Consider the following 12,923-nt stretch of genomic DNA (forward strand, 5'->3'; position numbering starts at 1 on the left):
CCTTTATGATTGCAACAATGATGAAAATCATAAACTGCAGAAAACTCTGTAAAATTCTTATAGTTTTACTTTCAATGTGGTGTTTTAAATCCAAGTTACCTTTTACACTCAATTTTACACTAATGTATCCATCTCATAATTAAATGACAATTTACATGATGGTTTTGTTATCCAATCATCATGATGCAATACACCTCATGGCACAACAAGCTGCTTAATACTGATATACAAATATACTTAATTTTTTCAAACATACATTCCAGATGAAATCCTGCGATGGGTCATGTCCGGCTGCCCAACTACCTACCCGCTCGACCCCACCTCCTCCCTTTCCCCAGACCATCTCTGGAGACCTTCTTCCATTCCTCAATTCTCTCATCATCTAATCCCTGACCACTGACTTCAAGATAGCCGGAGTCGCTCCCCTCCTCAAGAAACCAACACTCGACCCCTCTGACATCAAACTATAGACTGGTATCCCTTCTTTCTTTTCTTTCCAAAACACTTGAGCGTGCTGTCTATGACCAACTCTCTCATTATCTCTCAGAACATTCTTCTTGAACCTTACCAGTCAGGCTTCAAGACGGGTCACTCACCCTGGATCGTTCTCCTCTGCGTCATGGAGGCTCTCCACACTGCCAAAGCTGAACCATCGGACCCTCCTCTCCTGATCTGACTAATGGTGTCCCCCAGGGCTCGGTTATAGGCCCTGTTCTCTCTATACACCAAGTCACTTGGCTCCATCATATCCTCACGTGGTCTCTCCTATCATCGCTATGTTGACGACAGTCAATTACTTTTCTCTTTACCCCCTACTGACACCCAGGTGCTGACACGCATCTCTGCGTGCCTGGCAGACATCTCAGCTTGGATGTCAGCCCACCACCTCAAGCTCAACCTTGACAAGACTGAGTTGCTCTTCCTCCCAGGGAAGGCTTGCCCGCTACAAGACATCTCCATCATGGTTGACAACTCCACTGTGTCCTCCTCCCAGAGTGCAAAGAACCTTGGCGTGACCCTGGACAACACCCTGTCGTTCTCTGCAAACAAAGCAGTGACTCGCTCCTGCAGGTTCATGCTCTACAACATTCATAGAGTGAGACCTTAACTCACACAGGAAGTGGGGCAGGTCCTAATACAGACATCTCCTCTCTGAACTACTGAAACTTGCTGTTGGCTGGGCTCCCCACTTGTGCTATTAAATTCCTGCAAATGTTGCAGAACACAGCAGCCTGATTGGTGTTCAACCGTTCCAAGTTCTCCCATGTCGCCCCGCTCCTCCGCACACTCCACTGGCTTCCAGTCGAAGTTCGCATCCACTACAAGACCGTGCAGCAAGGGGAACTGTCCCTCCCTACCTCCAGGCTATGCTCAAACCCTACACCCCAACCCGAGTTCTGACACCTCTGGTCTCCTGGCCCTCCCACCTCTACTGGAGGTCAGCTCCCACTCAGCCCAGTCAAAGCTCTTGTCTGTCCTGGCACCCCAGTTGTGGAACAAGCTTCATCTTCCGAAAACGTCTGAGACCCTACCTCTTCAAAGTCTATCTTAAATAATCCCACAGCACCCCCCACGCCACCCCACGCCACCCCTTGCCTTTTATCGAATTGTCACTCGCACTTGACTTTTTTTTCCGTACTAGCATTGCTAGCGCTTTTCTTACTAACTACTTTATTTAGGAAAATGTACTTACAGTGACTGAGATAATGTGGTTGTCCCACCTAGCTAGCTTAAGATAAATGTACTAACTGTAAGCTGCTCTGGATAACAGCGTAAGTGTAAATGTTATTCGACGTCGTGTAAAATAATCATAAAGTGAAACATTTTTGAAATACCCACAATACCCACAAATGGAGCCACTTGGCAAGTTGTTGCAAGATCTTAAATTATATTTAGAGAAATATGACTACAATTGAGTAAGTTAAACCACTACATTTTGTCTTTCTTTGGTTATCCTCATAAAGAAAGAACATATATTTCCACATTTTGAATTCAGGCTCTAACACAACAGAATGTGGAATAAGTCAAGGGTTATGAATACTTCCCGAAGGCACTGTATATCGAATGTGTGCAGCTAGCGTATTATTGTTCAGTGTTTCAAAACGTTGGGTGGTGATAAATACAGACGATTAAACTGTTCTTCACCTCCAAAAGCCTGTGGCGTTTTCTTTCCAAAAGCTACTGGCTTCTTCTTCGTGTGGCATATTGCTGCCTTTCACGGATCAGAAAGTGCATTGCACATTTTGTTCACAATAAAGGGAAAATGGAAATGGGGAAAATATAAATTCCATCAACATCCAACCCTAGATCGATACCTCTATCCCGAACAAACCCACAACCCCATCCCACTACTTTGGCCCTGACAGATCCTACACTAGGCCGTCAGCCTGTGGTGGCTGGGACCCCTTTTCTCACCCCCCTGTAATTCTACACTAAAATCTCTTGACACCCCAAAACGTCTCTGCTGCTACTACCAATTCAATCTTCTGGGATTTCCTTTCAGACAGTGCAGTGCAATTAATGACCATCGTAATCAATGCCAAGAAGCCAGCCTTACTAAAGGACAAATTGTTCAGGTAACTCTGTACTGTCCTACTTACTCACAGGGATCTTCTCAGGCTCCCTCACCCTTAGCCCACCATCCTCTACTTTCCTCACAGCCTCAGAGCTACTGGCTACTACCAAATATCAAAGATAGTTTTGAAAACTTGATGGGAGGATGGCAAAAAACAACAACTTCCGGTTGAAGACTTTTCAGCTTCTTCCGTGGGGTTTACACGGTGCCGTCACCTAATGTACGCAGTGATCTGCACTTTTCTTCCAGTGGGTGAGGCGGTTTAGCGACTGGCATTTATTGATAGAAAGGAACCGTTCGGATTGGCTCAAAAATATTGTATATTGAATCCATGGCAAACATGTAGGCAATTTTGGGGTATATCCTGAGTAGAGAGGACAGCTATAATCACATCTTGAATGGCAAACTCTGCTCACTTGCTGGCTGTAGGAATTTAAAGCTAAAGCCGGCCCTGGTTGGTCTACTTTGTTGTCAAAGTGTGTGTGTGTGTGTGTGTGTGTGCGCGTGCGTGTGTGCACTCCTGTGCACAACATCTGATGCCAAATCTAGCTTACACAGTTTAGTCACAAAAGCCAATGGAAACTGGCATCTCAAAATGTTCAAGGAAAAAGGTGGGTCATTTAGTGTTTGGAAACGGTGTGATTAATATAGCATGCCATGCAATTTTCAACTTTGAGTCACTGACACTGTGCGCGGAATGGGAGAGAACTGGTTTTGGCAGTTTCGATGAAGAAATTATTACACACACACACACACACACATGCACGAGCACACAGAGCCAGAGGGAAACGTCAGGAGGGAAGAGTGAGGCTGGACATGTTAGAGTTGTGTTTGTTAGGAACACACGTGGGAAAAAGAGAGAGAGCGAGGGACTGAATGAAAGCAGCTGAGTTTAAAGGAAAGCTTCTCATGAAAAGAGGGCTGGAGGAGAAGAGGATGAAGGGAAGAAAACACAGAGGAAGAGAATAGAACAGCGGTAAGAGAAATATACAGACAGATTTTTCCAGAAATCCTGGTGGGAGGTCTCTGGATTCCCTGCGTATTCCCTCCTGATTCCGGGAATATTATATTCTAATATTCTGGGAATTTGGGCAAATGTACCGACATTTGTACCGACATGCAACCTCAAGTCTAATACATAGATCTCTAAAGAACTGTGAAGAAGCAGTGATTGAAATGCATTGACATTACACTGAGAGAGAGGACGTAGTAATGTCAACCGGTTGTTGTACGGCTTCTGTAGGGGCATATAGGGCGTCTTGAGTGAATCCAAGCTGTGAATAGCCTCAGTTGACAAAACTAACTCGAGATCTCTGTAAAAATTATGCCATCAATGACCTGTGCGGACTTTGACACACACTGGTCACAGACAGGCGGCCAGACAAGTCGAGAGACAGACAGGTCGAGAGACAGACAGACACTGAGTGTATTATTACTGTAGAAATGTGGTTATGAAACAACACTCTGTATGCCTCCAAAATGACACCGTATTCCTTATGTAGTGCACTACTTTTCACCAGAGCCCTATGGGCACTATATTTGGAATGGGCCCTGGTCAATAGTAGTGCACAATAAAGGGAATAGAGTGCCATTTGGGACACATGATAAAAATCTCTCTGTATTCCTCTCTCTCTAGGTGTCTGAGGTGGACAGTCACTCTGGAAGTATGTCTCTGATCCAGTCCATGCTGCGCAGACAGAGCACTGCAGAAGACACGGATCAACCTCCTAACATACACTCGAACACGCACCGTAACACACACCAACACCTCAGAACCTCAGTGGAAACAGACAGGGGATTCTATGTGACCCCTCGTGGCCACAATAATGCAGAGCTCAAATTCAAAGGAAAGCTTGCTGCAGTGATTGAGGATGATGATGGTGATTGTGTTGATGATGACAAGGATCCACAATTGAAAGTTCCGACTGAAAGGGACAACGATCCGGAATCATCAGACAGGGATTCAGAAAGAGAAGAGGGGAATTCCGGTGTTCCATTTTTGGATGCAGGATTGGAAAAACTAGGCAACGAGGAGGAGGAGGAAACCAGTGAAACCCCCTCTGTGATTCCCAGATGGGAGGGAAGGCAGTTGCTACCCTGTCCCCCTGGCCTGGATGCCAGACCCCCACTTCCCCCCATTCCCCCCAAGAGGAGGGCTAAACCACTGCTACACCCTACAGGGCCACCACCCCCTCCACCAGCCCTCGACCCTAGCCGGAGTGCTCCTGTGTGGGGGGGAGTGGTAGGCGAGGGCCCAGGCTGTGAGCTGAGGCCTACAGGACATGGGAGAGGGCCTGGAGGCCAGGAGGAGGATATGCTATTGTCCTCAGGGGATAGGCTGTCAATATACTCAGCTGTCATCCTCAAGTCAGAACGCCGATTCTCACAGCCCATTCTGGATTTTACTCTGGGCTCTACAGCACAGAGGGGTGAGGGGGTGCAGCAGTTGGAGACGACTGTGTCCATGGCAACACAGGACCCTTCCAAGCTGAGGGGAAAGGATTTAGGGCGCCCCCCTAAATCCTCTGAGCCAGTGGGGATGGGGGTAATGGGGATACCCAAACCGTTGGAATTGACCCCACCCAAGCCACTTATACCAAAACCTCCAAGCAAAAACAGATCTCTGCCCCAGGGACCTGAGGGGAGAGCCCAGGACAGCCCAGATGGAAGTGTCTCTTCTGGGTCTGAAAAGAGAGACATCCCCCCTGGCTTCCAGTCTGTACCTCCAGGGACAGAGGGAGTCAGAGAACCACCAGATCCTAGCGAACACATCGCAGATGGGAGCGAGAGCTCCAGAAACCCTGCAGAGATTCGGAGTAACACGGAGGAGGGAGGTTTGTTAGAGGGGGGGGAATTTAGAAGGCACACAGGAAGTTGTGGTTCCGGACACTGCAACATGGGGTGGTGGGGGTGTGTTTGGGTCGAAACACACGAATATGAAGAAAATGAAGAAATCTACCAAGATGATGATGAGCAGATGGAAGGAGAGTCAAGAGGAGAAGGGAGGAAATGGAGAGATTCAGGATGACGACGGAGAAAGAGAGGTGGAGAGCGAAATGCCGTTAGTGAGTCTTTCTTGCTCATTAATGCCGTCGAAATGACATTCGTATTCTTTCTTTCACTCCAAAGAACTATCGAACATTAATGAAATAACGAGTCAATTATTGCATCATTTCCCTCTTACAGTTATGTTATAACAGGTTAACCTCAATCAAGATCGACATCCTGTCGAACTATCTAACATTGATTAAGAATGAAGTCGCCCTCTTCTTGTAGGGTGATCATGGTGCGATTTTTTTGTTGACAGGTGCACCTCCATCAAGATCGACATTCAGTCAGGTTGCATGCTAAAATGTCCGCCATAGAGGAAGAGGAGGAGGAGGAGGAGGAGAAGAGGAGCGGTGAGGCTACGCAGGAGTCGCCAACGATGGAGCGGCCCAGCCAAGCTGAGACGGAGAGGAAGCCTGTGGGACACCATGCACGTTTTCAGAGGTGAGAGACAGAATGAGAGGGAGCGAGATGAGGAGAGAGAGAGAGGGAGAGAGAGACACGTTTTCAGAGGTGAGAGACAGAATGAGAGGGAGCAAGATGAGAGAGAGAATGAGAGGGAGCAAGATGAGGAGAGAGAGAGACATGTTTTCAGAGGTGAGAGACAGAATGCGAGGAAGCAAGATGAGGAGAGAGAGAGACGTTTTCAGAGGTGAGAGAGAACGAGAGGGAGCAAGATGAGGAGAGAGAGAATGAGAGGAAGCAAGATGAGGAGAGAGAGAGAGAGAGAGAGAGAGAGAGAGACCAGTTTTCAGAGGTGAGAGACAGAATGAGAGGTAGCAAGATGAGAGAGAGAGAGAGAGAGAGAGATGTTTTCAGAGGTGAGAGACAGAATGAGAGGGAATAAGATGAGGAGAGAGAGAGGGAGAGAGAGACATTTTCAGTGGTGAGAGAGAATGAAAGGAAGCAAGATGAGGAGAGAGAGAGAGATGTTTTCAGATGTGAGAGAGAACGAGAGGGAATAAGATGAGGGGAGAGAGAGACACGTTTTCAGTGGTGATGGAAAGTGAGTCTTGGGGAGTTTCAATCCACCACACCCTCTCTTTTTCCTTGACTCTACTTAAGAGGCACTAGATACTGTGCTTGCCATAGCAGAGCACACACATTCCTTGGACTCTGTGTGTGTGTGTGTGTGTGTGTGTGTGTGTGTGTGTGTGTGTGTGTGTGTGTGTGTGTGTGTGTTTTGTTGATGAAGTTGCAGTAACTCAGACACTACTTCCCCATAGCTGTCATGACTTCCTAAGTGCCCTGAAGTCACCACACACACGCACACACACACACACATTCTGTGCTCCGAGCCGTTAGTCCAGTTATGTGGCATTTTTGCAATATCGTCCCCCCCCAATCACTTTGATGCTATTTTCACAAGTATGTGGTGAATTTTCCCACACAACGACATAGGAGACCCGTTCACCTTGACAGGCCTGCTCAATCTCATGGACTAAAGAAGAAATAAAACAACATTATTTTGGATCCATTCTTACTGTGTGGGTGATGCATTTGTTGCATACAGTGCATTTCTGTTCTTGTCAATATCAGACTTGTTTTTCAACTTACCGTAGAGTCAAATCACAATAGCCATCATCATAATTGTACATTACAGTATGCATCCCTTTCCATGACATAGACTGAGCGGGTGAAAGCTATGATCCCTTATTGATGGCACTTGTTAAATCCATTTCAATCAGTGTAGATGAAGGAGAGGACAGGTTAAAGACGGATTTTCTTGAGACATGGATTATGTGTGTGTGCCATTCAGAGGGTGAAGGGGCAAAAGATTTAAGTGCCCTTAAACGGGTTGTGGTAGTAGGTGCCAGGCGCACCGGTTTGAGTGTGTCAAGAACTGCAACGCTACTGGGTTTTTCATGTTCAACAGTTTTCCTGTGTGTATCAAGAATGGTCCACCACCCAAAGGACATCCAGCCAACTTGACACAACTGTGGGAAGCATTGGAGTCAACATCCCTTGTGGAACGCTTTCGACGCCTTGTAGAGTCCACGCCTTGACGAATTGAGGCTGTTCTAAGGGCAAAAGGGGGTGCAACTCAATATTAGGGAGGTGTACCTAATGTTTTGTACACTCAATGTATATCATACGTTATATGTTTATACTATACAAACATAGATTTTTATTCCGTAGTTATAAAAATGAGAATATGGGTTTTACCAAATGGTTAAGTGATTATCAATTAAGAGCAGTCGGATTAAGTAATAGAACAATGTATTTTAACAAATGAGGACAGAATCATATGAAAGGTAATGTGAACATTGCATTGTGAAAGGCTCTTACTTTATATGAACATGTATTGTAATGTCAAACATGCATTTCTAGATTAAACACTGATTAAATGTGGTGAAAAGTGACGGTGGGATTTTGTGTGTTGTACTTTGTCAATTGAAAATGTGCTTAAAGTTTTGAAACAACTGCCTTTTAGATGATATGTTTTGGGTTTTGTACTAACTAGAGTTGTGAAAATGTACCACATACTTGTGAAAATTATTATTATATATATTTGTTTAAAGAAATGTGACCACTGCTTTCATCAACCCATGGCAGATGACATAATATCTATTTTGTTTCACAAATGGCACCCTATTCCCTATATAGTGCACTAATTGGTCAAATGTAGTGCACTTTATAGGGAATATGGTGTATAGTGCACTACGTTTTATCAGAGCCCTGTTCAAATCTAGTGCACTATATAGAGAATAGGGTGCCATTTTTGTGACAACCATTAACCTCAATGTTTTCCCCCTCTATTTTACAGCTCCTTCAGCTCTTTCAAGTTCAACTTCAGTTCCATCAGCTTGGTGGACGAGATTCTAACAGGAGATGAGTGGTCACCATTCCTGTCTATAAGGGACAGTCCAGCCCCCTCACTGTCCGTTTTCCAATCAGAGGCTGCTAGCCAACACGGTTATGATGAAGGCGACCAATTAAAGACTGGACCAGAGTTGCGCCTTCCCAACGACGTTCAACATAACCACGAGGACATAGGCCTTTCTTTATACGAGGCTGTCAGCTTCAGCCAATCAAGTCCGAATGAGATTGTGGACAACCAATCGGACAACAGACAACAGGAAGTAGACAACAACAATGACACAGGAGCTGACGCCATTGCTGTCATCAAACCGAAGATATTATTGGAAAATGATGCAGCGGAGGAGAGTGAGTTGGACCACTCCAGACCCATATCTAAGGACACCCATGACACTGTTGAATTATGCAAGTCCCCCATAAGGACCCAATCAAAGGACCTTCTTGACTTCCTCTGTGTTGAGGTGAGCCACACTGCTGGATTGTGGGTATTGTAGTCATTTAAAGTGCTGTTGTAGCCCCCCCCCCCCCACCTGCAGGTTTTTGCTTCAACCCCAGTTGTAACTAACCTGATTCATCTTATCAGACAGCTAATTATTAAAATCAGGTGCTCTAGATAAGGGTTGAACACCTACGGGACAGTAGCTCTGCAGGAACAGGGTTGGAGAGCCCTGGTATATAAACACTTACTGCAAAATCTCGTTCTCTTGTTCGTATTCTCGCTGTCTCTCTCTCTCTCTCTCTCTCTCTCTCTCTCTCTCACTCACACACACACACACACCCTCTCTTTCTCAGTCACTTGGAGTTCTGGACAGTTCTGCTCAGAAACATAACATTTGTCTGAGCAAAAAGAGAAAGCACAGACTTCCGGGGCTAAGGAAGACAAGTAAGAGTGAATGGCTGGTAAACTAGATGAAATAATCAGTAAAAATAGACGGGATGAAAGGAGTTGGACAAAAGCTGAGACACTGGAATATTCATTTTTTTCTGCTGTTCTTTCTCTTCAGGAACAGAGACCTTCAATGTAAGATGCACTGCAATCAAAGCCCCTGAAATCAAATTCCTCAAACCCTCTCCTCCTTCCACACTCTCTCCCACATCACTCCCTTCTTCCTCCTCTCCTTCCTCCTCCCTCTCTTCCTCCTCCTCTCCCTCCTATGTCTTTCCGTCCTCTTTCTACAACATCCCTCCGTCTGCTGAAAAACAGGACCCTGTGACATCACCAACACAGGACAACCTCTCTGTTAAGGTCAGAGTTCATTTGACCCCATAACCATTGGCAACATTTTCAAACACTGCATATGAACATGATGTGTCTCTGAAGTGTGTCTGAAATGGCACCCTACTCCCTAGTGCACGATAGGAATAGGATGTCATCTCAGACAGACTGTAGCTTATTCCTGAATGTAATAATGTATATTAGCATCACTAACCCAGTTTCCATCCAACCTTGTTATGTGAGTAAAGTGCATGTTGGATAAAACATGTCAGGACAGGCCTGATGGAAACAACACATTTGGCGGTAAACTTTCCAAATGTCGACAAAACAAAATCTTTCTGGAATCTTTCTGTGTCGGTCAAATTAATTATGCGTGAAATGGCGGTGGAAACACCTTTTATGTGCAGATATTGATGTGATAACCGTCATATCGAAGTCAACTTGGATTCAGGTGATATGTTGTGTGCACGTCCCACTACGACTCGGGAAAGCATGCGGTTTATTAGGCTACAGGGGAAATAAGTTATGAGGAGCTTTACAGAGTGGCGAAAGTGCACAGTGATGAGCTTGATCCTGGTTTGATAAATACAAATAATTGCGCTCTTTTTTTCCATAATATGTCATCACTTTTTTTTTTTTTTTTTTTATCACAAAAGGTACATTTGAAGGAAACACATCTCTGGTGGGAAAATGCGCAAATTGTTTTTAATGCAGATTTTTAGAATATTCACATGAAAATCTGTCGCCAATTGGATGGAAACCTCGATATTAGCAGAGACCACTTCAGTACTCCAAATATTTCAAAATGGTTATCTCTCTCTCTCTCAGACCACTGAAAGCAGCAGAAAGCCAGGTTCAAGTCCCAAGCCGCCTCTGTCCAAATTCATGACAGTCCTGAAAGACAAAACCAAGAGGAAGCTTAAAAACTAGGTATTGGTGATCCAATAGTAACCCATAGCTCCTTTTCATAGCCCCTACTTCTAAGCCCTATCCACTACCTCTTTAGTGTTTACAGTTTTAGGTGTGTAAGCGATAACACCGCAGATGCACACAGTAATGAAACATGTATGCCTATCTTTGATCAAATGATTATCTTGCTATATTGAGTGTGTTACCAACACTTTTAGTCACTAATAGATTTTCTCTAACATCAGTGTTATCTGAATGAGATTCTGTAAGATCTGAATAAATGTTGTTTTTATTTATTTACCCTTTTTCTCCCCAATTTCGTGGTATCCAATTGGTAGTTACAGTCTTGTCTCATCGCAGCAACTCCCACATGGACTTGGGAGAGGAGAAGATCAAGAGCTGTGCATCCTCTGAAACACAACCCCATCAAGCCGCACTGCTTTTCTTGACACAATGCCCACTTAACCCGGTGTGTTTCCTCTGGTTTTGAACTTTTGCCTGTCCACGACCATTCTCTTGCACCTTAAACTCCAACCATCTGCCTCCTGTGTCTGCATTTGGGTCTCGCCTTGTGTCATGATAATGCAAAGCAAAAAATAAGGAACATTTGCACAATGTGTTCTGAAAAATAGCAAATGTATTCTCACCTCCTCCCTGTAAAATGTTTTTAATACATCTACAGTAATAGTGGAATGATAGTGTTTCACAATATTTATTTATTGAGGCACATAAAATTGCATTTTAATGGTGCACCCTTCTTACTGGTCAACAAAAGACGGACACCTGGTTCTTGTTGTCAAATTGACTGGGGCCAGAAAATCTATTGTTGTCAAATGGGCCGTGCGCTAAACGATTGTGCCACTGCTGATCTTGTCGGAGGCTGTGACACGTACAATCGGTTAGTGCGCGGAGCCACTCAAATTACCTCGAGCAACTCGCCCCTCCTTTGGCACAATCCGAAGTGATTTGTTTAACAATCAGATAAAACATCATGACTGGTTGTGTTCATGGCTACATTAAAAGGTAATACATTTGTATAGTTCATTAGATGTCTGAACTATAAATCTATGGAACGCCGTTTGGGTCTTTACGTGTCAATTAAAGATAAACATCAAATAACACTTTGACGTGTTAAATAAGCTTTTAATTTGACACATCAAATAACACAATTATATTTGATGAATTTGCACGTGTAAGCCAAGCGCCACCGCTATCAGTATCACTGTCAAAGCTGTACAAAAAAAGTCAGCAGACGAGCACACACTGGCCACGAACGATGTGTTTACAGTACCGCGATGGTAATAAGGCATTATTTGTTCGACCGCAACTTCTGGGGTAGCTTGCTAGCACCAATACAACCAGTCTGAAAACAATGACCAGTAGAAACTGCAGTCATTTTCATCATCCTTAACAATGACTTAGGAATCCTTGTGAGTAAGTATTAGCTACGTAGCCACTTGTTGTTCGCCTATTGAAATTGAACTTCAGTTCATGGAAATAAATGGCTAGCCAGCTGCCAAACCTTGTTGCCCAAAGCTAACGTTATAAGCAGCCAGCTAGCTTCACCTGGCTAGTGACGCTCGACTGGACGCTCGACTTTGAGTTTTATATTTCCATGGAAATACATGGGTAGCCATGAGAAAGACCCCCTGATCCCAATAGTGATCGACTATCGAGGATCTCTTATGGGGCGCAATCGGGCGATTTAGGCTTGTACACAATCGCCCAACATTCTCATTCTCTCTCTCTCATCCTCTCTCATTCTCTCTCTCTCTCATTCTCTCTCTCTCTCATTTCTCTCTCTCTCTCTCTCTTCATCTCTCTCTCTCTTCTCTCTCTCATTTCTCTTCTCTCTCTCATTTCTCTCTCTCTCTCTCATTTCTCTCTCATGTCTCTCTCTCTCTCTCTCTCATTTCTCTCTCTCTCATTTCTCTCTCTCATTTCTCTCTCATTTCTCTCTCTCTCTCTCTCTCTCTCTCTCTCTCTCTCTCTCATTCTCTCTCATTCTCTCTCTCTTATTCTCTCTCTCTCTCATTTCTCTCTCTCTCTCTCATTTCTCTCTCTCTCTCTCATTTCTCTCTCTCATTTCTCTCTCTCTCATTTCTCTCTCTCTCTCTCTCTCATTTTCTCTCTCTCTCTCTCTCTCTCTCTCTCTCTCATTTTCTCTCTCTCTCTCTCTCTCTCATTTCTCTCTCTCTCTCTCATTTCTCTCTCTCTCATTTCTCTCTCTCTCTCTCATTTCTCTCTCTCTCTCTCATTTCTCTCTCTCTCTCTCATTTCTCTCTCTCTCTCTCTCTCTCTCTCTCTCTCTCTCTCTCTCTCTCTCTCAACGGTAGGCTAACGTATGTCAATGGT

The 12,923-nt window shown here is 44.6% G+C and overlaps 1 protein-coding gene across 3 annotated transcripts; it reads left to right on the forward strand.

The window, feature by feature from the left end:
- Nucleotides 1-5,448: 5,448 nt before the first annotated feature.
- On the forward strand, nucleotides 5,449-12,324 carry LOC121847714. Of its 3 annotated transcripts, XR_006084522.1 has the most exons (5): nucleotides 5,449-5,640; nucleotides 5,883-6,067; nucleotides 8,391-8,904; nucleotides 9,448-9,689; nucleotides 10,488-12,324. XR_006084522.1 is itself a non-coding variant. In XM_042329741.1 (4 exons), the coding sequence occupies exons 1-4, from the start codon at nucleotides 5,512-5,514 to the stop codon at nucleotides 9,466-9,468; spliced, it is 849 nt and encodes a 282-aa protein (XP_042185675.1). In that variant the 5' UTR covers nucleotides 5,449-5,511; the 3' UTR covers nucleotides 9,469-10,241. The 3 variants fall into 3 exon arrangements, 2 of the variants coding, with proteins under 2 accessions (XP_042185675.1, XP_042185674.1); XM_042329741.1 differs by lacking the exon at nucleotides 10,488-12,324 and having other exon boundaries at nucleotides 9,448-10,241; XM_042329740.1 differs by lacking the exons at nucleotides 9,448-9,689; nucleotides 10,488-12,324 and having other exon boundaries at nucleotides 8,391-9,128.
- The last annotated feature ends 599 nt before the right edge of the window (nucleotides 12,325-12,923 follow it).

Source organism: Oncorhynchus tshawytscha, linkage group LG11 (genome assembly GCF_018296145.1).
Source record: "Oncorhynchus tshawytscha isolate Ot180627B linkage group LG11, Otsh_v2.0, whole genome shotgun sequence".
Classification (NCBI taxonomy): domain Eukaryota; kingdom Metazoa; phylum Chordata; class Actinopteri; order Salmoniformes; family Salmonidae; genus Oncorhynchus; species Oncorhynchus tshawytscha.